Source organism: Pholis gunnellus (genome assembly GCF_910591455.1).
Source record: "Pholis gunnellus genome assembly, chromosome: 5".
Classification (NCBI taxonomy): domain Eukaryota; kingdom Metazoa; phylum Chordata; class Actinopteri; order Perciformes; family Pholidae; genus Pholis; species Pholis gunnellus.
Genome location: NC_136531.1, coordinates 16070459 through 16098005, shown reverse-complemented (window position 1 = coordinate 16098005; position 27547 = coordinate 16070459). Strand labels below are relative to the sequence as shown.

Here is a 27547-nt window from a genome sequence, read left to right as displayed (position 1 = left end):
CCGACGGTCCGACCAATGCAACGGGGATGGCGGCGCGTGGCTGCTTTAATCAACATTAATTGTCCGGAATGTATTTTTTACAGTGTGTTTTAATTTAGTTGACGCAAAGAGGGCGTCGCCATTAGCGCGCGAGTTTTTTTTTTTATCCAGCGTTTTGCAGTCACTGCAGTAACAAACAAAAACCTTATTGTGGTCCACCTCAAGGAGGACACCGTCACCTCTGCTTCGACTGCATCCGCATCATCGCCCCAAACCGGGTCAGAGACGACCCTCAGAGCCAGCCAGCGCCCACTAAAGAGAAGCAGACCGGCACACTGTAAAGTTAGACATGACGAGCATAGGCGCTAATGGACCACAGCTAGCTGGTTAGCCGAGTCCGCTACGTCAAGAACTTTGTTGGCAAGCTACCGTTATCAACTCTGGATATCAGTGTTTTTAGTAGTGAGTGGTTCTGGTCAAAGTACGTTTCCACGTTAGATGTTGTCATCGCTGTCGGAATAACTCAGTACGGGATGTAAACTCGGGGCATAATACATGTTGTACTTGCAAAAGTTAGATAACATCTAGCTAGCCATGCTAGTTTTCTTAACGTGACTCACTTGCTGTCAATGTCTCATATCGCAGCATCGGGTGTTGTCTTCTGTCTGTCGCACCTTCGCTGAAAAGCTGCTGATGACTCGTTAGTGATCAAAAGGACAAAGAAACCCAAGAAACGAGACGATTTTAATTGACAGGAATACCGGTGACTTGGATTCCTGTGATACTATGATGGGGTCTCTGAAGGCTCTGCAGGAGTGGTGTCGGATACAGTGTGAACACTACAACGATGTGGAAGTGAAGGACATGTCCACGTCCTTTCGGGACGGTTTGGCGTTTTGTGCCATAATACATCGTTACAGACCAGAACTGATGTAAGTATCGACGTAGCATTGATACAAACTGTATTAACTTAACAGTACATAGCTGCTGGCATACTGCTGGCATCCTGTTTTAGAAACTGTTTCAAGTGCTGTAGTATTTGGTATGTTAATCCATTTAGGATACAAATGCAGAACGAACTCAGTAACGTTAGACTGCTCTAGATAAATCAGAGAAAGGGGTTTTAAGGACTTGGATTATGAAAGGCTTTTGTACATTTCAAAAAAATACATTTTAGGTAGAAAGCTGCTCAATTCAAAAACACTGCATATGATAGTATTAGTAGTTAGATCACTTTTGCTATTATGCTAAAAAATGCCATTTCAGTTACATTTTTATCACCATTGTATGTTTTAATGCTGTGTGTGTGTGTTGTCAAAAACACTCAACATATACACTATGTGTTAGGAACATTGTACACTGAAAGGCCAGTGTGCTGTGACTAACTCAGGCTGACAAGTCATGCCCTGTCTGTAACAACATACCCCTCCTCTCTGCATTTTACACCTACACACACACATTACAGAAGCCACCACAAAACACAACCACACTATCAGTGTGACTAAAAAAGGATTGTCGGGATGAGGAAATCCAATTGTTTTGGTAGAGACCAAAAACAGAAAATTTACAGTTAATAAGTGAATTTGACTAGGCTTTGCTCAAAGGCACAAAAAGGCTGAAGTATGTTATTTGGCCATCATGTGTTTGTTCCTTGTATTTCATATCTTGTGTATCAAGGCAGGCAAATAATTCGATTTGAAATGTTTCCATTATTTGCAGTGTGACAGTAAATCTAAACAGAAACTCCTTCATAAGACGTTGGACATGCGTCTATGTGTAGCATATTGTGCCTCAGAGTAGCTCAGTGGGAAGTGCTCTCTATTGACAGCATTACATTGGTGGTTTAACTCCTTCTGAAAGAAGTCAACAACCCTCCCTGTCGTCAGAAGATTGTGTAAAAGCAGCCAGTAAATGACATCTCAAGTCCCTCTTTTCTCCTTGTGGGGGAAAATGTGGTGTGATGGAATGATTTTAGACAATAAGTTTTTTGCTCATGCTGCTAACCTCTCAGGTGGTCCAGGCTTTTGTGAACACATTGGACTGTGCTGGGATTGTATTAGAGCAAACGTTCAGTGGACCAGTCACTGAAGGACGAGTCAGTGAAGTTGGATATAGTCTATCTGCAGTAAAGCTGAAAGTAAGCGAGTGGACAAATCCTAAACACCCAGCTTTCAAGCTCTGCCTCTTCAATTTGTGACCCAGCATGTCTCCCTGTTCAGCCCAACGGTACTCGCTGTGATCCAGACAGACAGTTCGTCAGGCTAATCTGCAGCTGAGACCTCCGCCTGTCAAACTGGATTTAGCTCTTAATACTGGGCCCGGCCTTTGTACGGTGACTCTGCCTGCACTCGGCAGCCAATGTATTCCCATCAAACTACAACACACTGATGCAGACGAGGGAGAATACTCAGTACACCAAATGGCCTCATCTCAATTTCACTGTCACTGGAGAGGGAGTAGACATGGCTGCGAGTAATCACCCGTGTCCTATATAACCAAAGTGCGTGTAACGGGGAGGTCAACATTGCATTTAAGTGAAATACATTCATTCATGCACTATGCAGCAGTGCAAACACTCACGTCATCCACTTAGTTTTATTTTTTAGATGTTCTATGTACTCTGTGTTGCAATTTGTTTCCGTAATGCACTTGTTTTGTCTTAACTACTCCTCTTCTATAACTACTGATTATTACACAATGTATAAGCCTCACTTTTGATTGCTCATCCTTGACATCACCAAATCCCAATCCCGTATGCTCCAGCACAAGCGTTCCCGTCTGACTGAACCAGATTTAGCAGATAGACTGGTTCACCCGGGTTTTGATCATCATGTGTATTTGAAATGCCTGATACACACACACACACACACACACACGGACACACACACACACACACACACACACACACACACACACACACACACACACACACACACACACACACACACACACAGACAGCTCCTCAGCAGTCCTCTTTCCCAAAATAAACCTTGGAGCGAGACTCTTGAGTCACAGTGGATTAGGTTTGCAATTCAGATCACATACTGCATTTCATTCATGTATCGGCTGGCACTGTCTGTTCTGCGAGTGTCAAAAAAATGTGTGAAAACGTTTCTAAAGTAGCTGAAGCTCTGACATAGAGGACATGGTCTTGCTATTAGAGCTGCTGCTCAGTGTGTTTGGGACCATGGGAACTAGATTAGAGAGAACAGAGGTCACTTTGTGTGGCTCCAACACGGAGCTCATTCACGGGATTTTTCCCTTCTTGAGAGTTCCACATGGTCTCCACAAGCTCTCACCGGGGTCATGGTGTGTGTGTTTTTTTTCCCCTGCCACGCTGTTGTCCTACTAATACACACACTCGCTCAACTTACATTTACTTATGCACACGACGGCACTTTCATCCCAGAACACCTCAGACATTTTCCAGTTTTACTGCAGGATGTTTGCTGGCGAGAGCCCGGCTCTCGTTCCGTCGCCTCTGGCATTTCAAAGCAGAGCCTTGTAATTATCAGCCCATCACTCCTGTTTGGTGATGGAGTGTTTTTCCTCTTGTACTGGCACATCGGGCCTCGTTTATGTGTGGGTTTTGGGACCAGTTGTCAACTTTGGTAGTCTGGATGCATAACTGCGCACCGTCATGCTGTCAAGCCAATAATAGCTTGTTGATGGTTCATAACATAAGTGGAAATAGGTCAGCAAACTCAATACAGCGCCATCCTATATCAGCGTGGCTATTTACTGCTTTCTGGTCTTCTGCTGTACTATAGTGCTGACATAAAGGAGACGCCACGATGTGAAGTTGTTGCGGTTTATATCACTGTACACTGACTGTACGCATACTCTGCCTTAGCTCAAATGTTTAGAATTTTCTAAAATAAATCTTTCTTGTCATTTCAGTGACTTTGGCTCGCTGTCTAAAGAGAATGTGTACGAGAACAACCGACTGGTGAGTCAATTTTACCGCTGTATGTTTTTTTTTAAATTTCAATAATTCTGTTATTTTGTGTTGCGTGATGTTTTCATTTAGTGAGACCATTTGCTCCTGAACGGAGGGTGAAATCACCTATATGCTTCATTCAGCCATAAAATTCTTAATCCTTAGTGACGATTGCATGCAGTCACGTTGGGTGTGACTTCAGAGTATTTGACTGTCTGTGTGAAGAGCAGCGTTACCTAATCCGGATGGAGCCTGACCAGGGAAAAAAGGGAGGAAGCCAGAGCATTCAATGTCATAAGAAATCCTAACATAAGCCTTCGTAGAGACGATGTAAAGAGGGTTTTAGGTGCAAAAGTGCTGAATTTGCCGCTTATAAATCTGGTGGTTAGAAACCAATGAAGAACTCTTTTTATATTACATTTCCCTCTTTGAGTTTTTCCACATCGTCCGTCAGCAGAACATTGAGGGGGTTTCCTCATTTCCAGCCTGAGCTCAGCTTTGGCAGCTTTCTGCTGCTGTTTGCATACTTTGTATCCAACAGCTTTCAGGGAAAGTGAGGCAGCAAGAGGAACAAATACTGTGTACTGTCTTTCTATTTAAATACACAAAGTTATTCACTCAATCCATACATATTAAAAGCACCTAAGTCTGATGTTACTATTAAGGAGCCAGATGTGAGATCCTTAACTTAGTTAAAGGTTTTCTCTATCTTAGTATCACTTTTCTAATACCGCTTTCATATATGACCGCTTGTCACGGTGCGTGAATCCGTGACATGTTATTGGTTTCTAGAGCATTCATCCAGTGGTTAGTTTGAACCATTTTAGCTGTAAACCAAGTATTATTGTGCACTGCAATGAATTTCATTAATTTGGTTTAGTTCGTCTTTACCTGTGTGTAGCATTTGTTCACTGGATTATTTCAGTGTTGTGTGGGCCAGCGATTGTATCCCTCTTGTTATGTAACTCCCCCCCCCCCCCCCCAAATCTCATTTCCTCAGTGGAATTTTTCATTAGACCGATGGTTATTCTCAAAGAACAACACGTTACATTATCAGCAAGTGACTGGTGTTTTGGCAGCAGCTGGATTATTCAGGTCATCAAGTATGTGCCGGTTGGTGGGCTATGACGAGTTACACGCATGCAACAAAGACATTGTTCTGTCCTCAGTTTCTGCATGTTTAAAATGAGACACAGCACTGGACCGGTATCCGGATTAAGCGTTTAGTTTAAGTGAAACATTTTCATGGCATGCAGTAACTCGACTTTCTCACTCGCCCATAGTGGTATCAAGCTATTCAAATAGTTTTGGTTTTATTTGCAGATGTTTTTAGATATCAGTCTCTAGGATTGCTCCTGCCACCCCAGTAGAATGAAGGTAAATGTAACTTTGAAGAGTTATATTTGAAACCCAACAGCAACGTGTCTTTCCATAAATAATGTCCCAGTTACTGAGGCTGAGCCACCTATGTACCTCGCTGTCAACAGTTTCCATCGCAGCTCCTTTATGCCGTAGAAATAGTCCCAACACACTGCGTGAAATCAGACCAAAATGCCAACAATGAGATTTGCTGAAATATTAATAAGTAATCAAGGTCTGTTGTGCTGAGTCAGATCAGTTTCCCCTAAACAAACACACTGCGTACTGTTTCTCAGCATCTTACTAATCTTCCTCCCTCCTCTGTCTTTGCTTCATCGTAGGCCTTTGAAGTGGCAGAGACACAGCTGGGGATCCCGGCCCTGTTGGACCCAGAAGACATGGTGTCCATGAAAGTGCCTGACCGTCTCAGCATCATCACATACGTCTCCCAGTACTACAACTTCTTCAACAACAAGTCTCAAGGTGGGCACCGGGAATTTGTTTGGATTTCTCTTCAAGTGCTGTGCACATAAAATACATATAATGTTTTGAGGTTAATGTGGTTCTTACAATTTTGACCATATATTTCACAGATAGTATTAATTTCATGACTTTGCCTCATGGAAAATCCCTAATTTCAGAGCTATAAAAACTGTCCGCCCTCTGCACATCTTGAGATGGAGCAGCTTGTACAACTCATGGGTCTAACAACTTTAATATAATTCATTTATATCATTAACTGATGACTTCCTTTTCTGCAGCAAACCCCCCGTGCGTGAAAAGGCTGAGTTCTGTCGGTCATAATGAGCCAACCCAGAAAAGGCCACCGACCCCTTTGGAAGACAAAGTGGTTGAGTCTGAGGTAAGAACAAGACGTGGCACCAGGAGAAATGGGAACTACCCTTTGCATGTATTGATATTGATATTCCTTTTACTCTAGGCCACACATAATACCTTTTTAATATCTGCATCACTGAACTACATTATGTCTGCATGATACTCTACTGGAGCTACATGTCAACAAGCTCTATTTGAGTAATATTGTTTATGGTGTCCTTTTGAAGGCCCGGATAACCACACTTAAACCGCAAGTGTAATTCTGCATGGGCTATTTGGGGATATTAAGTCAGGATCTGTACAATACAAATCCCATCCTGCCATTGCAGTACAACAATAAGTGTTTCACAAGTACTTCTTCCTTGTGTGGGCTTTGTATTGCACAGCAGGGGCAAAGCTAAGCAGCAGAGGTAGAGTAAGTCTACAAAGATAGCCTCTGTATCCTGTCTCTCTTTTCTTTCGCATGCCTTCAACTTCTTTCCTCCATCGCCATACTTCCATGTTCTGGCAAACCCCCCCCCCCTCTTCAGATGGAAATCCATTCCACTCCCTCTTCTTCCTGCTCTTCTTCCTCATCCCATCTGATCCCCCCTCCACTCTGTGGTCCTGAGCCTAGGCAGTAGGATGGGGGTGGGGGTGGTTTAGGAGGTAAAAACAAAACAGTTATGTCAGTTAAGTCTTTTTTTTTAAAATACTAACAGTAGCACTATCCTAACACTGTGTGCCAAGTTTTGCAATGCGCTGCTGCTAACCCTTTTTTTGTTTAACACAAATAAATAATGACAAAAATAAATGACTAAAAACAGTAAATCTGTCCTAAACATCAATCATATCCTCACAATGTGACTCCCAGAACCTCTAACTCAAGCGGTTTGGATTTTCCTACTAATACAAACTTACAAAAGACACCCGTTTTTCTACGAATCAAATTATGTTTTAAAAAGAAGTATGCAGTTCAACCACATGAATCAATGAGCAGTAGATGTCACTTTAGTCGAGCAGATTTAGCTCAACCAAATGAACAATCCACATCCTCAAATCCTGTGTTTGATCTCCCCCGTCCACCATTACTCTCCATCTCCCCCCCCTTCCCCCGACGTCTCCCCTCTCCCTGTGAACAACGTCCTGGTTGCTTGCATTAGCCGAGCCAGCCCGCGCAGACGGGTGAAGAAGCATCTGCAGCAGTCAGGCGCGGCACGCTCAGCAGCACCTGTGCCGCCTGCCAGAAACATGTTCACCTGGTGCAGAGATTTCTGGTGGACGGCAAGCTCTATCATCGCAACTGCTTCAGGTGAGCACTGCAGCTACGGCTACTGTACCTGTGTGGTACACGTGGCAACACTTGTAGTTAATGAGATTGTAAATGCATTGCTTGGCTTTCGCTGACTTTATAACTCAATACTCTTTCATGCTTTATGTTAAAGATCTTACTGTCTTCCTGTGTCATCGTTGTCTCAGGTGCACAGAGTGTCACAGCACTTTGCTTCCTGGATCCTACAAATTAGGAAGCAACTCCGGGGCCTTGGTCTGTACACATCACCTTGCCAGGCATGCTTTAGCCAATCAGAACGGCCGGCCAGATTTTAGTAAGAGAGCAGTGGTAGGTCAGTCAGCCAGGATTGGTCGCAGCCCAATTCCTCACACCTCGCTCTCTGACGGGGACCGGGAACAGACTGCTTCTCCAGTAAGCCAGACAAACGAAACGGACACGCCTGCTAATGACTCTGCCACAGCCACTGCTGTCACAACAAATGGAGCAGATTCTTTGGAGAAAGCAAATGTGATGGACGGCAGTGGAGAGACAGAGGGGATACCTCGTTCTTCTTCTCCTCCCAACCCTTTTGATGAGAGCGATGAAGAAGAGGTGGAGAAAGAGGAAGATACTAAAACACCGGCCAAGTTAACGATCAATGGGGACCTCCCTTCTACGCCGATCAGTCCTAATGAAGGTGCCAGTCGGCCAGTACCGGCGCCTCGCCGGGTCTCTGAAGCCGCCCCTCCTCCTCGCCCTGCCCCTCGGGTTCGGTTATCCCGTACGGCAGACGGCCTTACAGTCGGTGAGTGCTCACTGCAGAATATGAATTATTATAGATAGAGAGTAAAGGATCTGTTGATATTCATCCTCACATTTTTCTTGAAATCACAGGTCAATGCCAGAAGCCTCCGATTCCTCCCAAACCTCGAGAAAGGTCACGGTCTCCTGGAAGGTAGCTGAACTTTCCTTAAATGCCTGTTTGTCCCTCCATTGCCACCATTTCATTGACCTCAATTATATCTTCATTGTCCGTCTCAGTTTTGAGTTTCACCTTGTTGCACAATGTACTTGCTTGACCCTCCATGCATCCATTTGGCCTTATTTTGTTGTCTTCCCGTCTGTGACCCCTCCATCCCTATCTGTGTATCTCACTGTCCAGCCTGTCAAGTGGCACCCATAAACCCAAAGACCCACCCTGGCTCGCCCTGGTCCAATCAGAATCCAGGAAGAAGAAAGCCCCTCCCCCTCCCCCTGCAGGACTGGCAACCCCTCCCAATATAGGCTCTCTGTCCTCTCTCAAAGGGGAGGGCTCCAGACCCAGCACACCCCCTGCACCCGCCAACCCATTCGAGGACGACGAGGATGTGGATGAAGATGAAAATGACGAGGTAGCGGAAGAAGAGGGCAGCGGAGGAAGTGCCATTCCACCCACGGTGGTGGCTAGTCACCCATGGTACAACATCACTCAGGCAGCTGACGCGACAGGTGCAGACACTCCCCCGAGTGGAGGAAGCTCCTCCCGCTCTGCGAGCCCCGGCAGCGCCAGGAACAAGAAACGTCTGGCACCTCGCGCTCCACAGCCACCAACAGGTCACCACGGTCAGTTTGATCTGCAACTGTGCTCCCTTTGTGTGTTCGCAACCGAGCCATTTGTCATTTTGTACAGAGGAGGAAATGCAAAGACAACACTATACATTTTGTTCCAGTTTCTTTTATCATCATCTAACCTCACCAGCTAGTCTGTACTTTGTGGAGACATGACATGAGAAATGACCCTTTAGGTGGTACAGTAGTAATGTGTAAGTTTGTGGAGGAGAACATGCGTTTGTTCATGTTCGAGTTCCCTACACGGCATAATAATGAAGAGCAGTATTTGGACATTTATTGGAAAACAACTCATTTTAAGCAGTATTTCCACATCATGTAAGAATCTTTCAGTTTATTGATCAAATCAAAAGATACGGTAAACATGAATAAAGTTGTATTTAATATTTAGTTCATGCGTACTTTATTGAATTGAGGTCATCTGATTGACTTGTCCTAAGAATGATTTGATGGCTTTGACTATATCCTAAGGATCCTGCTGCAATGAATGCAATCCATTACATTGTGATGATTCTGTTCGAGCCAACAAGATATTTCTTTTGTAAACTTTGTTTTTAGAGCTCTTCAGGTTTATGACGGTTTAGTGTTCTTAACCTGTTGTGCTGGAATTTCCCCAACCTTCAGAGTTCCTCATTGTGTTCTCGCTTCATGACCGTGTACCAAACTGTTGTTTTGTATCCCATTATATGTTTTCTGTATCAGATATTCATCCTCACCATCAGTTCGTTTACCGTCGCTGCCACTTTGTTTTCCTCATGTTAAAACACAAATGCTTAATGGCACACCTACAAAGAGCTTGTTAACCCAAATTTACATTTAGTAACTACGAGACAAAACACACCTGTTAACTTTGATGTACAGTTTAGAAATGTTAAGGGCTCTAAGTCTTAATCATCTTATTCTTGAACAGCTTATTCAATGTGGATTCAAACAAACATTTCAATTGTAACTTGGCACTTTTATATAGATGTTCATTGTTTTTTATTCTTTTCCCCATTCCCTCTATATTTCTATCTGTCTCAACTTCGATTCCTGTTTAATTTCTGTTCTTTGGTTTTTACTAAACCGTCCTTCCTCTTCAGTTCTCTCTCACTCTCAGCCCTCCTCTTGCTCTCCCTCTCCAGCTCTCAGCACAGAGAGTCTGTCCTCTGGCTCGGACCACAGCTCCTCCCATCCCCATTTGGGTGGCAGTGCCAGCAGCAACCAGGAACACGCCTTCACCAAAAGTGTCTCAGAGCCTTCCATCTGTTCACCGTGCGACTCTACGCCGTCTCCTTCCTCCTCCTCCTCCTCGACCGAGCGTCTGCCTCGTCCTTCCCTAAGCCCCTACCCTTCTCCCATGCCGTCAAATGCCAGCTCAGCTCCAGCTACCCCACAGCCCAGTCGCAGCTTTGGGACCAAAGGGACCGTAGACCCTCCACCACGACCGCCGACGACCCCCAGTCCATTGGCCTCAGGAGCCCCCCAATCACACAATAAGGTAATAGGTCCACCTCCAAACACAGCGATGGAAAGCAATACACTTTCTGCATTATACTCCGGCTTTATCGCTCTTCTCATTTTAGCGGATCTGTAAAGAGAACCCGTTCAACAGGAAAGCTTCTCCCTCCCCTGCTAAATCTAAAGCCAAACCACCAAAAGGCCCCCGTCCTGCCAGACCCCCGGCCCCCGGCCATGGCTTCCCTCTTATTAAACGCAAGGTAGAAAACTGAAGACAACATGTACTGTATGCTTTGGCATGAGAGAAAAAAATATATAGAAAATGTATGAAGAAGTTCTCAAATGATCCGTCTTGTCCAAAATGCAACATCCAGGTGCAGTCAGACCAGTACATCCCAGTAGAGGACATCCATGGGGAGATGGGGCAGCTGGAGAAGCAGCTGGATGAAATGGAGCAGAGGGGAGTGGAGCTGGAGAAGAAGCTGAGAGACAACCCGAACGGTAACATAGCGCACCATTTTTACTGGAGTTTCATCAGTTGAAGGCCAGTTACATGTTGCAAATGATGCAGTGCATAAATTAGGTTCACTATATTCTAAATTGAAAACTTTACTAAAATGACGGTGTAGCTTAAATTGCTCACAAAATTATTATAAAGGATTGTAAAAAATAAAACAAAAGATCACCTCGACAAAAAGAGGGTGAAGGCCATATCCCTAGATTTGACTTGAAAGAACTCTACATGATAATAGAAACATTACACACATCTATCTCTGTGTTCCTCTTTGTTTCCAGATGAGGATGAGGAGGCCCTGTTGGTGGACTGGTTCACTCTCATCCATGAGAAACATCTTTTAGTGCGACGAGAAGCTGAGCTCGTCTACACGTACGTATGAGACGGCAGCAAGGAATCATAAGCCTTCAATGCCGATTAGTTGTTTTTAACGTTACTTAAAAGCACAGAGTGTAACAGTGTGTGTAGTTGGGAGCGGGTCCTCTTCCATGGAGTCCGCCGTCTTGCACCGCCATGTTTCTATGCAGCCCAGAGCGGTCAAGCCGAACACTGGGCTCTAGCGTGAGCCTTTCGTGTTTATTAAACGGGCCCCGGTGCTAAATAATATAAGACCGGAGTATTGATAAGCTCCGACTAAACTGGTGCTTTTTATCTGTACTTTTATGATTTTATTATCACGCTGCGGCTTCTCCTCTGCTACTCCAGGTGAAGTGAAGATTACTTCACGTTATCTAGTTGGTTGCGATCTGCAACTCTCCACTAGATGCCACTAAATCTCACACACTGTTCCTTTAATTTGCTCCTTCGCGCCTCTGTGAGCTGGGTACTAGTTGGTCGGAGAAGGCTTTCAGGGACACTACACCCAGCTTTTTGTAATTGCAGCAGACTTATTCAGTTAAGCTAATCAGGCAAAAAAAAAAAGTACAGTGTTAAACTGAAGGTTACCCGTGTGTAAAGTACTGTGTACATGTTGCTCCCTGCAGAGCGAAGCAGCAGAACCTGGAAGAGAGACAAGCTGACGTGGAGTATGAGCTGAGGTGTCTTCTCAACAAACCAGGTGTGTTGTGCTTCATCATGATAAGAAAACATATAGTCCAGTCCAATGTCTGCCCTGTATGTATCTGTGTGTAATGCTTGACTCATGTTACAAAGCAGATTACTGCTATACTATACTATAGTAAGATATGTGTGTGGATATACAGGTTAAGAAGAAATTCTACAGTTTTTTTCAAAATCAAACAGAAAAAAAAGAATAAAGCCTAGCGCTCTGTTCCCTTCCTTCGCCAGAGAAAGACTGGACAGAGGAGGACAAAAGTCGGGATCAGGAGTTGATGGCTGAGCTGGTTACCATCATTGAACAGCGCAACCAAATTGTTAACAACATGGACCAGGACAGGCAGAGGTAATCAATGCCAATTAACTGTGTTTCTCTGCAGGGACTCCACAGTGTTTTTCATCAGTGATGTTTTGCAACTACCAGCAATCTAACGGTCATTCTGTCACAGGGAAGAAGAGGAGGATAAACTTGTGGAAGCCATGCTGAAGAAAAAAGGTAGGATTTAGAGTAAGCTCCATTTGAAGTGGGTTAAAGATAAGAACATTCATTTAACATAAAAACTAAATGTGCTCTTTCCGTCATTATTCTGAATCTTCGTAATTTCCGTTCTTATATTCATCCTCATCAGACTTCCATAAGGATCCGGACGTCGACCAGCAGAAGAAAAAAGGGACGAAGTTCAAACCCATAAAGGTGCTCAAGCGTCTGAGCCACAAAGGAGAACCAGGCAAGAGCCACAGCCCCCGCAAGGAGAAGACACCATAGCAAGAAGACAAAAGGGCCTGTGTCCACATCATGCCTTTTTCTGAGCGGCATTGTTCTCAATGAGGAGGGAGCATATGACGCGGCCACCTACAGGAAAGGCACTGCACCCAGCGTCTTTTTTTTTTCTGTTTACTCAGCATTTTTTTGTGCGACCGCTCCGAGAGCTTCAAGTTGAGAATCTCTGAACTTTTCAGAAAAGCACTGGTGACGTCACTGTAGTAAATGGCTGAGCGTTGTATATCGGACTCTCATCACAGCAAAGGCCGAAAAGCCCATTTAGGAGCAGATTGGCAACGCGGACACTGAGTGTTGCTTGTGAGTGTTGTGCTTTTATTACCGTACGCCTTGTGTCGCCTTGCTCTAACGTTACTAACATGGAGACAAGCTCATCAATAAGAAGTATAAAGTAGACGTCCTCAGTTTGATGCTCATGGGGCAAAACTATGTAAAACAAATACTGTATAAAGCAGACCAAATAGACAATTTTCATTGAAACGCTCCCCAGCGCCATGCGGCTGCTTTTCTGCCAGAAAAAGTCGCTAATGTGGACACAAGCCCGAAGACAAATACAAAAGCAGGAGAAAATAAACGCACCAGATCAAGAGGATAAGATGAGGTCACCTTTAACTGTCATTAATGACTTTGGAGTGCAACCCAGAATCCACTCCCTTGCTCACATCTTACTTGATGCTTCTCCAAAAAGTCTCTTCAGTGACAAGAGACAATTCAACATGTCGCACTGCTTTAAGAGCCGACGTGCTTGTAAGCTCTCTGACCTTTCATTTGGGTGAATTGTTGTATGTTGCTTCGCCATCCTTGCACTGCAGAGCATGTGTATCCCGTAGGCCTGTGTCGAGGGTCGGCAAAGGTGCGACTCAACAGTTCACTTTGAATGAAGTCAGTTGGATGCAAGTGGATCCCTGATATCTATGAGTTTGTAATCTGTTCCCGTGTTCTACCTGTGTCTTCTGCTTCCAAAGTCTAGTAGCTGGATATGTGAGCGGGTTTGAGCCTGTGGTACGAGTGAACGTTTAAAAACAATTTAAGATGAGCTCTGCTTTAAATCTAGCAAATCCTACCCTTAAAATGCTCGATCGCCAATGAATACCTAAGCTCTTCTAGCTGCTGTTATGATTGTCTTTGGTTTCCTTGTTTTTAAGTTTCTTCTGTGATAGTTTTGCGATGGCGTCTTTTTTTTTGTAAATGCATTTCATCAATGACGTGGATGAACGTAGATTCAGTATGTGTGTGTGACTGGAAACAAAGTGGGAGACTCAAAATCAGATTGATTTAGAAAATATGAGGCATGAAGAAGAGCAGACGTCAGAAGGTTTATTAATAAGAAAGGTCAGAATAATGAGCATTAGAAAAGGCAGATAAACAGTATTTTAACAAATGTAGCGAAGCACCAGCTTATAACAGTTTTAACCATCTGGGAAAACCTGAATATGCAATCACTAATTTATATTTTACGATGCCTTTCTGTATGTTTCCATGTTTTGCCTTAAAAGTATAGGAAAAAATGTTAATATTGTTCGTACGAGTGCCATTTATTTAATTACATATGTGGAGAAGTGTCATTTGTTCGGCTTATGTAAATGTCAGTATGTTTACTTTTTCTGTTCCGGTTTTATCAGACTGTCTTTGTCCTCCAGTTTAAATGGCCATCTCTGTGTCTGTCTCCATGTCCAGCTGAAACCAAGGACCTCTGTCAGCTATGTGTTGTCCTAAAGCAGGAAGAAAACTGACACTGGAAGGCGGAGGATTAAAATAATTGAATGCAAGCTGTTCATGTTTCTTATAAATCAAATGCTTTCACAGCCTGACATCAGTTTTGACTTTATATTGTTTTATTTAACTGCTTTATATAGTCTTTTCATCACTACTGCACTCATTACATCACACTGAACCCCGTCCACAATCTGAAGTCTTAGCTTCTTCTCCCGTTGACATTATATTCTGAAGCTTCCTCTTCTCTTTCTCCAAGTCTCCTAGTGAAGTGAAACACAAAAGATGAGTTAGAAGGAGACATTGTTTTCAACACAGGCCTGTCAAAACGCATGAATAACAGTGTCAGCTTGAAGAACACACTTAAGGGACCAGGATTGAACTTTTCTCTGACGTAGCTGTTCCCAGAGCGACAGGCTTCAGCGGTGCGTCTCTGAGGCGTGCATGGCGGACGATTCGGGACAGATTTAGTGGTTTTAGGATTAGTGGGGGAAGCTGATGATGTGGCGTCAGAGGTCAGTGGTAAAGCTGCGCCGTCTGTGGAGAAAGTAAAACACATTAAATAAGTGTTTTATGTGGCACTGCAAAGTTTTGTGATGCTAAATGATTCAGAAAATACAAGAGCACCCCGTTATGTTATCTTTGAATCACAGTATGATATAATTGGATTTCTAGCAATATGTCATGCTGAGTTTTGCAGTAATATGTGGGAATCACTTTATCACATTAAAATGTTATTAAAATAGCAACAAGTGCATCATCTCACATGTCAGCATATCCTGTGTTTCCTTGCTGTGCTGGGGGGCTCTGGGGTTGTTCCACAGTCCTCCTCCATCTCTACTCTGTGAGGAAGCCTCCATCTGCAAACACAAAGACACACAGAAAGACATTGTCAGCAATCTCTGGGGCTGAATTTAGCAGCATCTCTGTGCTTCACGACAATTCAAACTTTATTTTGAACTCACAAGAGAGTCCATAGAGAGGCCATCTTTTTTGACATTTTATACTATAACTTTGTCAACATACTATAAAACGTTTTTCATAGATTTATTTTGAACATTCTATTTATACTCTGACTTTTTTATTCTCATCTTTCAAAATACTATTCTATGACCTTTTTGGACAAACTATACTATGATCATTTTCATCATACCATACTGTAACTTGTCAACACACTATGACTGTTTTTCATTGATTTATTCCGGCATACTGAACTACGACTTCGTCACATACAATACTATGACTGATATGTGACGTTTCTTCCATACATTTTTTTGACATGCTATTCTATGACTTTCGGACTTGTTCCTGACTATACTGTGATTATTTTTGACATTATATATGATGACATATTAGATTTTTTTGACACGCAATATTTTGATTTTTTAATGTACTATAATATTACTTGTTAATTACTTTTTTGACTTGCTTTACTTTGGCTTTTTTAACATGCTATTATATCACTTTTTTCAACTTTTTCTGACATAGTATTCAATTACTTTTTTGTGACTTTTTTTCGACATTGTATACCATGAGCTTTTTGTGACTTATATCGACATACCATACTGTGAATTGTTTACGACTTTTTAATGACTTTTTTGATTTAATATACTTTGGCTTTTTTGGGACTTCTTTCGACTTACTATACGATTACTTTTTTAGCCGTACTATATTCTAAAGACAAGATCATGTTTACAATAGATTTGCTGACTTTACTTTGATAGAGAAAGTGTCGGATGGTAAGCTCAGCTGACACCAGGATCTACAACAGATAGGGAGCCACAAGTGGGACTCGACCTGGGCTTTACTCAGCTTTGGATATCAGGGTACTCTCCCTACCAACTCGTCATACCTTTTTCCTCTCAGATGTGATTGCATCGTTCTTGGGACTGCGGGCCTTGTCCAACAGCTTCAGTTCTCGAATCATCTGTTATTGGAGTCGTGACACAGCATAAGTTTAAGTGAAATTGCACTTTCAAAGAGAATTAATAGTATTTTTTTGGTCTGATATCTGAATCTAAATGCTGGAATACAGCCTGGCACTAATACCATTTCAATGATTTATTTACTTCCGTACTAATCTGAGTCAGGATCTATAGAACTATAGATCTTATATTGTTCAAAACAACATCACACTAAACAACAATACATCAGTGAAGTTAACGATATTTCAAAACCCCAGACGGCATAATGCAGACTTAATAGGAGCCAATATGTAAACCATTGCTTGTTTACCTGGGATATCTCAGTGTTGATGATGTTGGTGTACTGCTTCTCCTCACCCAGAGAAGACATATCTGCTAGAAACTGTCTTCTCTCCTCTATCTCATCCAGTACTACAAAAGAAACAAGTTAATATTAGACTTATTCAAGAGGCACTGGATATATTTAGTCAAGCAAAGTAGCACGGAGCACAATTTAATTTAGGCTGATATTAATAGAAACAGATGATCAATATGACTGCAATAATTTCATTAAAATGTGGTGTGCTTCTTTTCAGGTTGTAGAGGGACATCTACCATGTAACTCTAGTACATCATCTGTGTCTGTGTAGTCAGCCTCACCTTCCTGATACCGGTCTATAGGCTCCTCCACCTCTGGGTTCGGACGTGAAGGAACATTTTGGTAATTTTGGTAAGGAACATCTTCTCCCGTTGACATAATATTCTGAAGCCTCCTCTTCTCTTTCTCCATGTCTCCTAGGAAAGTGAAGCACAAGAAATGAGTTACAAGGAGAAATTGTTTTCAATACAGGCCTGTCAAAACACATGAATGTCGAATAAATAACAGTGTCAGCTTGAAGAACACACTTAAGGGACCAGGGCTGAACTTTTCTCTGACGTAGCTGTTCCCAGAGCGACAGGCTTCAGCGGTGCGTCTTTTAGGATGAGTGGGGGAAACTGATGATGTGGGGTCAGAGGTCAGTGGTAAAGCTGCTACGTCTGAGGACAAAGTAAAACAAATGAAATAAGTATTTTATGTGGCACTACAAAGTTTTGTGATGCTAAATGATTCAGAAAATACAAGAGCACCCAATTATCATATTATCTTTGAATCACAGTATGATATAATCTGGATTTCTAGCAATATGTCATGCTGAGTTTTACAGTAACAATATGTGGGAAACACTTAGTTACACTTACAATATATAAAATATTGTAAGTATTGTATATCACACAATACTTTCACCCAATTTATCACCACATTGCTTCCCTCAACCTCTCATCCAAGGGACTCAAACTTACTCTTTAGACGTCCGTTGATCTGTTTCCTCTGGAGGTTGGTGAGTCTTGCTTCCTGCATCCTTACTGAGCTCCAGGAGAGAGAATTATAAAATGCTTAAAGCACTAGCCTACACAAAAAGTGTACACACACACACACACACACACACACACTTGTATGTACCTGGAAATACACACACACAACGCATCAACTCCCATATTGTATGTTTGTTTCCCATTCACACCTAACCAGCCACACTAAAATAGCAACAAGTGCATCATCTCACATGTCAGCATATCCTGTGTTTCCTTGCTGTGCTGGGGGGCTCTGGGGTTGTTCCACAGTCCTCCTCCATCTCTACTCTGTGAGGAAGCCTCCATCTGCAAACACAAAGACACACAGAAAGACATTATCAGCAATCTCTGGGGCTGAATTTAGCATCTGTGTTATTGAAAAAGCTCTGACTAATAAGCATTTGACATTGATGGAACGAACGTGTTGGTCTGAGCATATTGTTTATAACATGTCGATACACCAAAGATTCAATAAATAAGTAAATTAAATTGAAATAGCACAATGTAGCTTATCTAAATTGTGTGCAATTGGTCCGAAGGGTCTAACGTTACATGAAAGAGACATATGAAAAGAAAAGACTAGAAATAACTCGCTCATACACTTCTTCTCTTATCACACGTCCTTAGTAAACACGTCTGTTGCTATAGCAACAAGCACTTCCGGGGACCCTTCATATAGCGCCACGACGTGGGGTGACGTACAACACGTGCACTGTAAAAATATCATCGGCAAAACTTGTAATGCGTGATCTTTGAAAATGGTAATTTCATATGCACAGGGCGATGGTTTTGTTCTTCGTTTACAATATTAACCAGATAAACTACTTCCGGTGCTCGTAGCTGCAGCGGTAATCCTCGAAAACAAGTGATAAAGACTGAGCACTAATTAGCCAGGTTGGTAAGATTAATAGTTTACAAAGTTCTGGACACTGCTGTACTCTCAAAAGTGAGGATTCAAATCCAGCCTTAGCTCCATGACACGCACGTAGACCTATTCTCTTTATATATTTGATCTGTTCAGCGGGTATTAAACCTCAAAATTCACTCTACCACGTATTGATCACACAACCTCCGGTCTTTAACGACCCTGAGCTATCTGTTTTGTTGCATATTTGACCTCTTCACTTTGGATATTGGACTTTTTCACTGCAAAATGTATTGCAGGATACATGAGGATCAAACTCACAACCTGAGGTTTTCTGAGTATTCTACTAAATACCTGAGGTACTTTATGTTATCACATCCACTCAACTCAAACACACAAAACCTCTGGAAAAACCAAACGTCTTCCCAACATTTTCGTACGACAGATTCACAGTTTACACATCAGACTGTGGAACGCTCAACTAATTGAGGTCAGATTGTTGTTTGCATTTTATTCTGTTGTTGATTAATTGTTGTTTTTGATTTCATCTGCCTTTTTTTTTCTGAAACAGACTTTGTAACCTTGTTAAGAAAATGCCATGTAAAGAAAATTAATAGTTTTTATTATTTTTGCTGAAACCTGATCTCCCCATTGACATCAGGACAGCTGAAACTCATCTTTCGTCGCAGATTGAAAACGTATCTGTTCTAACTGCACCGTGGCTCATTGAAAAAAATATATATAATAAAAGATTATCTTTCTCTGTCTCTTATTTTTTATTTGATTGATTTTTTTAATCAATGGCTTTTTTAAATGGCTCTGTTGCAACTGGGGAGACAGCATCGCAAAGGCCTCTTGAAACTTCTTCTCTCCCGAAATGCGTCCCATTCTCCCAGAATAACTTTGCAGGAGTCCCTCTGCATATGTTAAGATATGAAACATATAGTTAACTAAAAAACAAAATGCACTATTAATACTACTGTAATGTTTCTCTTTACTTTTTTTTGGTCATTACACATATCACATCACTAGACCCAAAAGGAGTATCAAAAGAATGATTACAAGAGTTTGTGAATGGAAAGAAGGTGGTCACATTAAAATAGAATATAACAGACATTCAATTTACAGAAAGGTGATCCGAGTCCCTCATGTTAATGTGGGAAGCTCTGTTTGCATAAAGATCTCAATTATTTTCATGTTTTATTTCTTATTGTCCAAATTATTTTATAAGCATTTAGGGTATATATTTGTTTGGTATTTAAAAAAATAATACTAAATTACATAGGCTATGTCAGTCTACATGAAGCACACGTTATCTCTTCTTCCTTTAGTGTCTTTCTGATTACTTCATAGTCACAAATTCACACGTTAATCTAGGGCTTTGGAAGTGAACGCTCCTCCAAACAAACAATCAAACTATGGATGACGTTGCGTAGTGTGTTTAAGGTCATAAAGAGGCTGTCGTCACGCGTTGCAGCCTGCGTAGTGGATGTCTTTGTGTAGTCTCCACTCTGAGGGAGAGTCTTTATCAGTGGTGGTGCTCGTCATCAGGGACCAGCAGCAGGCAGGAGACCATTATCTGTGAGAAGACAGCAGCCTGCCTCTGCCCCATGTCGACAGATAAACAGCAGCAAGAATATAATCACCTTTCACACACAGGTCTTCTCAGAAGTCAGAGCCATGTCCTCACTGGGAAGACAGAGACCGACCTGACTGTGTGTGTGGAGGGAGTTAAAAGTATTGGCTCAACAATTAGGATGAGGTTTTAATTGCAAACTGAATCATGAGCTGTATTGCTAGTTGGTATGTTTCTTTACGAGCTACCTGCTAATCCTTATTCACTAATATTTTATTGTATCATGTTTTCAGGTTGAATGTCTGCTAAATGAATGTTTAATGTTGAATGTCTGTAAAAAACTCTGTAATAAAATATGATAGACAATTCTACTGAGATATATTCGTGGTGGAACATAATATCTATCCAAACATGTTATTATAATCGGTTTATACACGACGTTAACATGAAATGTGCACACACTTCACTGTACATGCACCAACACAGTCCACCCTCTGTGCCAAAGCATGCTTTATTAGATAGTGGCCAGACATCTGATAGCCAAGTAGTAAATGAAAAATACCACGAGAGTGCCCTTCACTACTCTGCAGTTTTAGGGGGGAAGTTTTGCAGCATTTTAGAAAACTTCTCGTACATTTTGTAGAGGCATTTATATTATTATTTTATTTATATTATATTTATATTTTTATTACTTGTAATAAATCTTTGGCATATCCTGATATATTTCGTTTTTTTACCAATCTTTAGAAATATTTGATTGATTATTGCTATTCATTTCTTGTTTAATCATCAAGGAATAACAAGTCAAATTTCAGTTTTTCACTCCTTTTGGTCTATTTTATAAACAATTTAACACTCAGACCGTGTTTTGTCTCAGAAGAGCCCTCATTGGCTCGTTTGTGTGTCTGTGTGAAAATGTGGCAGACATCTATGCCACATGAATGTGGGGGAACCTTAACCGAACTGTAATCTGGTCAATGATTGTTTTCTATGCATTGTATTTTCTATTTTGCTCTATTCAATTTATCTCATTATAAATGTGTTTTAATGCAATTATTTTTTTTTCTTCTTTTTTTTCTTTCCATATATTAAACACTTTAAATTGCCTCCATGTGTGAAAGGTGCAATTCAAATAAACTTGTCTCACCGAAAGTTACGTTTCTTTTGATGACAAACTCACATAGGATGATTGTTTTGTGTTCTTTTCTGGATGGTAGATATACAGTAACTGTATAGTGAGGACATTAAAATCACAGCAATCATTATTTGCAATTTATTTAGAATAAAACACAATTATTCCTTAATTCTCATTATTATGTTATTTTCTATTGTGACATAATATCTATTGGTCTGGATTCAAGAATGATGCATTTCTTGGTGAAATGACAGCTCGGCGCTCATCGGTTTCCTTTTTGCTTTGAATCCCACAGAACAGGAAGACAGTGAGTTCAGGTGAGGTAGTACAGTCACTTTCTTAGTGATAGATATATTAACAACCTTAATGTACAAAAAAAAAGGGGGGCCCAGGAAAGAAACTCATGCTTACGCTCCACCTCTTAACGGTCAAAACCTACATGAAAAAGAGAGATTTGCAGTTAGACTTGCAGCTGACAGAGATAGACAAGAGAGAGGAGGGAGAGATAGCAGGGGAGGAATGGAGAAAAGGGGGCAGCTTTGAGAACCTGTTTCTGCGGCCTTGTAGCGCTGAGCGGACTGTAACTGGGATGAGTAGCCTGGTGAGCTGATGGGCTTTGACTTTCTGTTAGCTGAGCTTAAGATGGTCATGTGAAGACTAAAAAGAAAAAAAAGGGAGAAATTACACTTTTGTTGCTACCACTGACAATCGGCATCATATCAAAGTGCTTGATGGCTGTTACACAGGCTGCGCTCCCTTCCTTCAGCTCCTTCTCCAACCTCGCTCAATCCAGTGACAATATGAAAGTAAGTATCGGGTTGACTCCAGTTGTTTGATTCCTTCACAGCGACATGTACAGTTTGTACATTCCGCAGATAGTTTATCAATGATTTCACTTAATATTTACTTGACAAATGTGTCAGTCTTGCACTATAATGCTGAGCTTTTGATGTCTTCCAAATAACTGGAGACAAATATGGTGGTTGACTGCACTTATTGTAAATCGTTTTAGATCAAAAACATCTGCTAATGTAATTTAAAAAAAATGCAATGTAGTGAATAATCCGAAAACTCAGCATATCTGACATGCCCATGTGTACAGTGAAAGAGTTATTGCTGACTGTGCTGTACACCCTGGCCGCAAAGATTTTCCCTTTTCCCTATATCTTTTGAAGTTAGTCATTTTAGTACAAAATTCCCACACTGTGTTTCCACTTACAGTGTTTCCTTGCTGAGCCACAGTGGAGGGATTATAACGCAAAGTTGTAATTTTGTACTAAAAACTAATTTTGGAAGTTAAACACTTGAGGATTGAAAGATTAAGACAGACTGCTCAGGCCTCATATTAGCTTTAGCTGATCTCTTAACAACCAGTATGTTCAGAAATAACAACTACAGCAACCAGCAACTCTTTTACTGTGTTTATATCAATGTATATATTTATTACATGTTGTCTTACAAAGTTGGTGTCGGTATGGGGAAAGAAAAAGTCAGATGGGTGCATCCCTACTTTAATTTTAAAAGCTAAATGTTTTGCTTGGTGATCATCACTTCTCAATGCTCTCCAACACCGTCTAGGTGTGGAAGTCTGAGGCTGACTCTCTCCTTCTGGACTCTCTCTGCAACAAACCATCACCAAGTAGCTCTGAGCAGCTGCAGGTCTCTCAACAGATGACAGAGGAGCTCCTGGATGATGACAGCCGGGCATCCTGGGACATTGAGTTCCTGCTGTCTGATTGGAGCAGCCCATCGCCGGACCTCAACCCATCTCTGGACAACAATGATCAACGGCTCCCACAGTTAGACCCAAACACAGCATACCAAGAGGCGGACATGTTTAAGGACCAACCTGTACAAGAGCATATGCAGATGAACACTGGTTGCCTCATGGCGGAGCTCCTGTCCCCAGCTGAAACCACAACGCCAGTCCAGCCAGAGCTGTACCACCATGGTTATAAAGAAGACCAAACAGGTCGGACTTCATTTCCCAATCTACCTAATGTAGATCAGTTTGGCTTCCCTCAAGGAGGCAGTTACGAGAGGCAGAGCAGAGGAAACCTCACTAAAGTCTCATCATGGGACTTTAACCCTTACTATCCCCACCAACACCCCTCCATGGTGACCTTCCCCGGCAGCAGGTTCATACCGCCTCAAGCTGTGACCCCTGACCCTAGACACTACAGCTACATGCCACACTTTAACCACAACGCCAACCGTTTCTGTGAATACCCCCACAGCCAGACCACTAGGCATCTGCCTCTCCACCAGCAGTCCATGCTGGTTGTTCCACAGCTGCCCCCTGGTGGGATGGAGGGGAAGCGTGGTCGAAGGGCGACGGGGAAAAAGAGGGCCGCCATCCACAGCTGTGAATACCCCGGCTGCAGCAAGACCTACACCAAGAGCTCACACCTCAAGGCTCACCTCCGCACCCACACAGGTAGGCCACATTGTCTCTGCCACAAAAATGTCTCAAAGGTCTGTCAGAATAATTCCCAATATATGATTTGATGTATTTGTTTAAGTATCACCTATTTTATTGTGTACTCTTCAGGGGAAAAGCCTTACCAATGTTCATGGGAGGGCTGCAACTGGAAATTTGCCCGCTCAGATGAGCTGACGCGTCACTACCGCAAGCACACGGGCCAAAAACCCTACGAGTGTAGGCTGTGTCAGAGGGCCTTCTCCCGCTCTGACCACCTGGCTCTGCACATGAAGAGACACACCTGATGCGCACGCACGCACGCACACACACACACACACACACACACAACCTCTGCCATTTAAACCAAGAAATGAAAAGGTAGAATGATGATTTGGATATTCTTTGAAGTTTGAATTTACGACTCACATCAGTACACTGAACAGTTGAATTTGGGATTAAGTGACCTTAAGATATTCACTGAACATGTTCCCAGTGTTACCTTGATATCTGCACTTGACTATCTGTCTTGTTAAGAATAGAGGCCCACATGTAGACTTGCACCATGAGAACGGACAACACCACCAGAAATAGGATGGCACCACAAATCCCTGTGTACACGCTGCCTAATGGGAGTTGTTTGATTCGGTTGAGAGTTTTTAGTTTACTTCAGACGACAAATGAGACAAATTTAATTCAGAAGCTTTCCACATAATCAATTATTTCTTCTTTTAATACGATTGATCAAAGAGTGACCAAGTAACCATCAGGTAATGACGGCTTAAAGAAATACTTCACCCACAGATCGATTTGGATGTCAGTTGTTCACCCTGTGTTACTTTGAATTCTCTTGCATGCCTCACACAACTTGTGCAGTGTAATGTAGTATAAGTCGTATGCTCAGTACAACCCAAATACATGCATTTAGGCTAAAACCAAAAGTGTAAGACTGTTTATTAAATATTTAAAATATTTAAATAGTTGCAAGTGTTTGGGAAGTAGTGAGCATCCGACTGTATAAATGAGACTTAGATTACTCTTCACTCATTAAATACGGCCCACATTTACATCAATTCATCAAGACCTTTCTCCATTTCAATTTTTGTTCACCGTCGAAGCATGCAAGAAAAATAAAGTTTTCTTCAACAGTTCAAGGTAAGACGGGGTGAGTAATTGATGTACTAACGGCCCTTTTGAGGGTGAAGTATTTCTTTACCCAATTACTTTTAAAAGAGTACTCGGCTGATAGCGATGCACTCCTATAACATTGTGGAACTTAAGAAAAAGTATCAAAATCGATGGAGCAGAACCAGAGATATACACTGTACACACTGTGGGCATGTAGACAGCAAACATTAACACTAACAAAAGACCGAGCAAAAATGTGTGTAACACGGGTTATAATACAATACACAGTAGCATATCCTGTAGCATCTCATGGTTCGCTGAACAAAGACTCCTCAGTATTAATGCTGAGATGATCTGATTTCTTTTTCTGATTTCCCTTAGAACTTTTATTGATTGTAATATTGATTGTAACACAAACCATGTGATTTTACAGTAAATACGACATTATATGTTTGTATGTTTGGGTTTTTTTTAGTTAAGAAAACATATATGCTTTTTTGTCTTGCATCCAGTAGAATTTAAAACTGTAAATAATCAGCATCTTTATCAGTTGTTTGTATCATCTAAACATGCAAGCAACATATTTATTATAAGTAATATTTTATATCAACAGAAAATAGGCTATATTATTGTACAGTGATTCTTTTTTTTTATCAAATGAGTGCTCTAATGTCATTTAATTATTGTTTGCATTGCCATAATTATAATAAAGACCTCTCATGCTGTAATGCTCGGAGTGTGACATGATTTATTCAGACAGCTGATCTTAACAATGATATTACCACGATTTCATTTACTCAACATTTTGAGGGCTTTACAAAAACATGTATCTGTGCTGCATGTCGCAGAATGAAATATGAATCCACAGAACACATCTGGAACATGATTAGAGTTTTGACCCTTTCATCCGAGTCATTCCCACAAGTAATGTCAGCCTGCGGCCTTTAGGTGGCAGTCCTCTGTTATTGTATCAGCCTTAAAGCCTGCAGGCTGGCATCAGCAGGATGTTGGCAGTTGCGTCTGCAGTGTCTAATCTGGGTGAGGTCAGGATGAGAATTTGCTTATGTAACTCAGCACTCACTGATTCATCCTGATTATGTCAGACGAAGGAGGTCGTCTCCACATTATGGAGCTGCCGCTCTCTCTCGCATACACTTCCACAGACATGTATACCCTCAGGAACGACAAACACAGAAAAGCAAACACAATTACTCACTCGTTGACCAACATTTGTAACACTGATATGAGTTTGCATGTGCTTGTAAACATAGTTAGAACAACCATAGGTAACTTTCTTTGAGTTTTGTTTACATCCAGCTTTATCCAAGGTGTAATATCTCCATCAACAGCCATTTCAGTGGCACAAAACCTGTCAAGTGAAATGTGTCAATCACATTATATAGGTCATACAAAAGGAAACTGCTTATTGTGGTCAGAGTTACCTTTGGAGAGCACACACTCGTTTTAAACCCAAAGATGAATTACATCCTGTTGTATTTATCCTGTTAGTATTTATTTATTCCTACTTGGCCCAAACGAAGATAAGGACAAACACAGTGGTTTGGAGGTGCAGTGATTAATCTTTATTTAGAACAGCAATAAGCTCCGGTCTACGTTGCCTCTTTGGTGCACTATCAAGGCTATGATTGGCTTCTTAAACCTGCACATCCAAGATGGCCTGATAGCAGACGAGTGGGGAAGTGAGCCCACACAGCGCATGCACATCACCGACACATTAGTGCCAAATATACACACATGAAGTAATCCTGATAATTATAGTGCTGCAGATATACTCATTGGCCATTAATAATCTGTTCTCCACTGAGACTGTGCTCACGTAGCAAGATATTACACATCATCGGATAAATTCACAGCACTTCACTGCAGTGTGAGTTCATTTTAGTGCAGCGTTCAAGAGTGATTTGGGATTTAGAGTTGACACGAGGACATAGGCAGAGTTCTGACCTGCAGTGCTCCGAAGAGAACAAACAAACTCTTTCTACTTCCACTTTCTAGTTCCCCCTTCCCTATTTACATCATGTTATACTTCTAGAGAGGGTATTATGCAAGCATTATGCATGCATGGCAATACTCAAGCGTAAACAGTTTGCAAAACAAGCACTGAAGTCATGAATTATTAAGCTCTGTTAAGTTTTTGAGTTTTTCTTGTTGCCTAAAGCAGCTAAACAGGTCAAAGGTGGAACATGTCATTATTGTAATCTTTGCGACCAGGCCAGGGCTTAACAGTTGAATACCATGTGCTATAAACAATTCCAACAATGTGATGTCATGCACTGGGTTTCTTCTTCTTAGCTATGTTTTTCTGACAAAATATGAAAAGAAAAACCTGATTAAAAACACTTAATTTGATTGTTTTATATAATAGAAGCATCATATTCAGTGGGGAGAAACATGATTCATCAACATGGAAAAACATAATAACTGAATTAGCCGAAGGAAGGTTTACTGGGGACAGATGTGTAATACAATTCCCTCTGTCTGTCTAGTTTTCCTCTGTAGAGAAATGCAGAACAATGGATCTTTATGTAAGGAGATAATCTGTGCACACTGCAGAGAAAATACTTTCATCTCTTAAAAAACATGTTTGTAGTATTGCATGACATTAAGCCTCTGAATTTAAACAGTAAT

At 41.6% G+C, this 27547-nt stretch overlaps 3 protein-coding genes across 4 annotated transcripts; 2 read left to right on the top strand and 1 right to left on the bottom strand.

The window, feature by feature from the left end:
- The first annotated feature begins 16 nt into the window (after positions 1-16).
- On the top strand, positions 17-14582 carry micall1a (MICAL-like 1a). Of its 2 annotated transcripts, none has more exons than XM_079159557.1 (16): positions 17-911; positions 3880-3928; positions 5620-5761; positions 6040-6140; positions 7258-7406; positions 7574-8172; positions 8262-8322; positions 8530-8969; positions 10100-10455; positions 10541-10675; positions 10790-10916; positions 11211-11301; positions 11913-11986; positions 12217-12331; positions 12435-12481; positions 12615-14582. In XM_079159557.1, the coding sequence occupies exons 1-16, from the start codon at positions 766-768 to the stop codon at positions 12749-12751; spliced, it is 2769 nt and encodes a 922-aa protein (XP_079015683.1). In that variant the 5' UTR covers positions 17-765; the 3' UTR covers positions 12752-14582. The 2 variants fall into 2 exon arrangements, with proteins under 2 accessions (XP_079015683.1, XP_079015682.1); XM_079159556.1 differs by having other exon boundaries at positions 10058-10455.
- A 53-nt stretch (positions 14583-14635) lies between these two features.
- cUnh22orf23 (chromosome Un C22orf23 homolog) lies at positions 14636-17073 on the bottom strand. Its single transcript, XM_079160057.1, has 6 exons — positions 17044-17073; positions 16715-16815; positions 16332-16406; positions 15246-15339; positions 14843-15016; positions 14636-14742 (listed from the first exon to the last, which is right to left on the bottom strand). The coding sequence occupies exons 2-6, from the start codon at positions 16772-16774 to the stop codon at positions 14651-14653; spliced, it is 495 nt and encodes a 164-aa protein (XP_079016183.1). The 5' UTR covers positions 16775-16815; positions 17044-17073; the 3' UTR covers positions 14636-14650.
- Positions 17074-21845: 4772 nt separating this feature from the next.
- On the top strand, positions 21846-24078 carry klf1 (Kruppel like factor 1 (erythroid); the record flags this gene model as incomplete). The annotated part of the gene is made up of 3 exons (XM_079159743.1): positions 21846-22157; positions 22930-23788; positions 23903-24078. Exons 1-3 carry the CDS (start codon positions 22083-22085, stop codon positions 24076-24078), a joined length of 1110 nt encoding a protein of 369 aa, XP_079015869.1. The 5' UTR covers positions 21846-22082.
- Positions 24079-27547: the final 3469 nt, after the last annotated feature.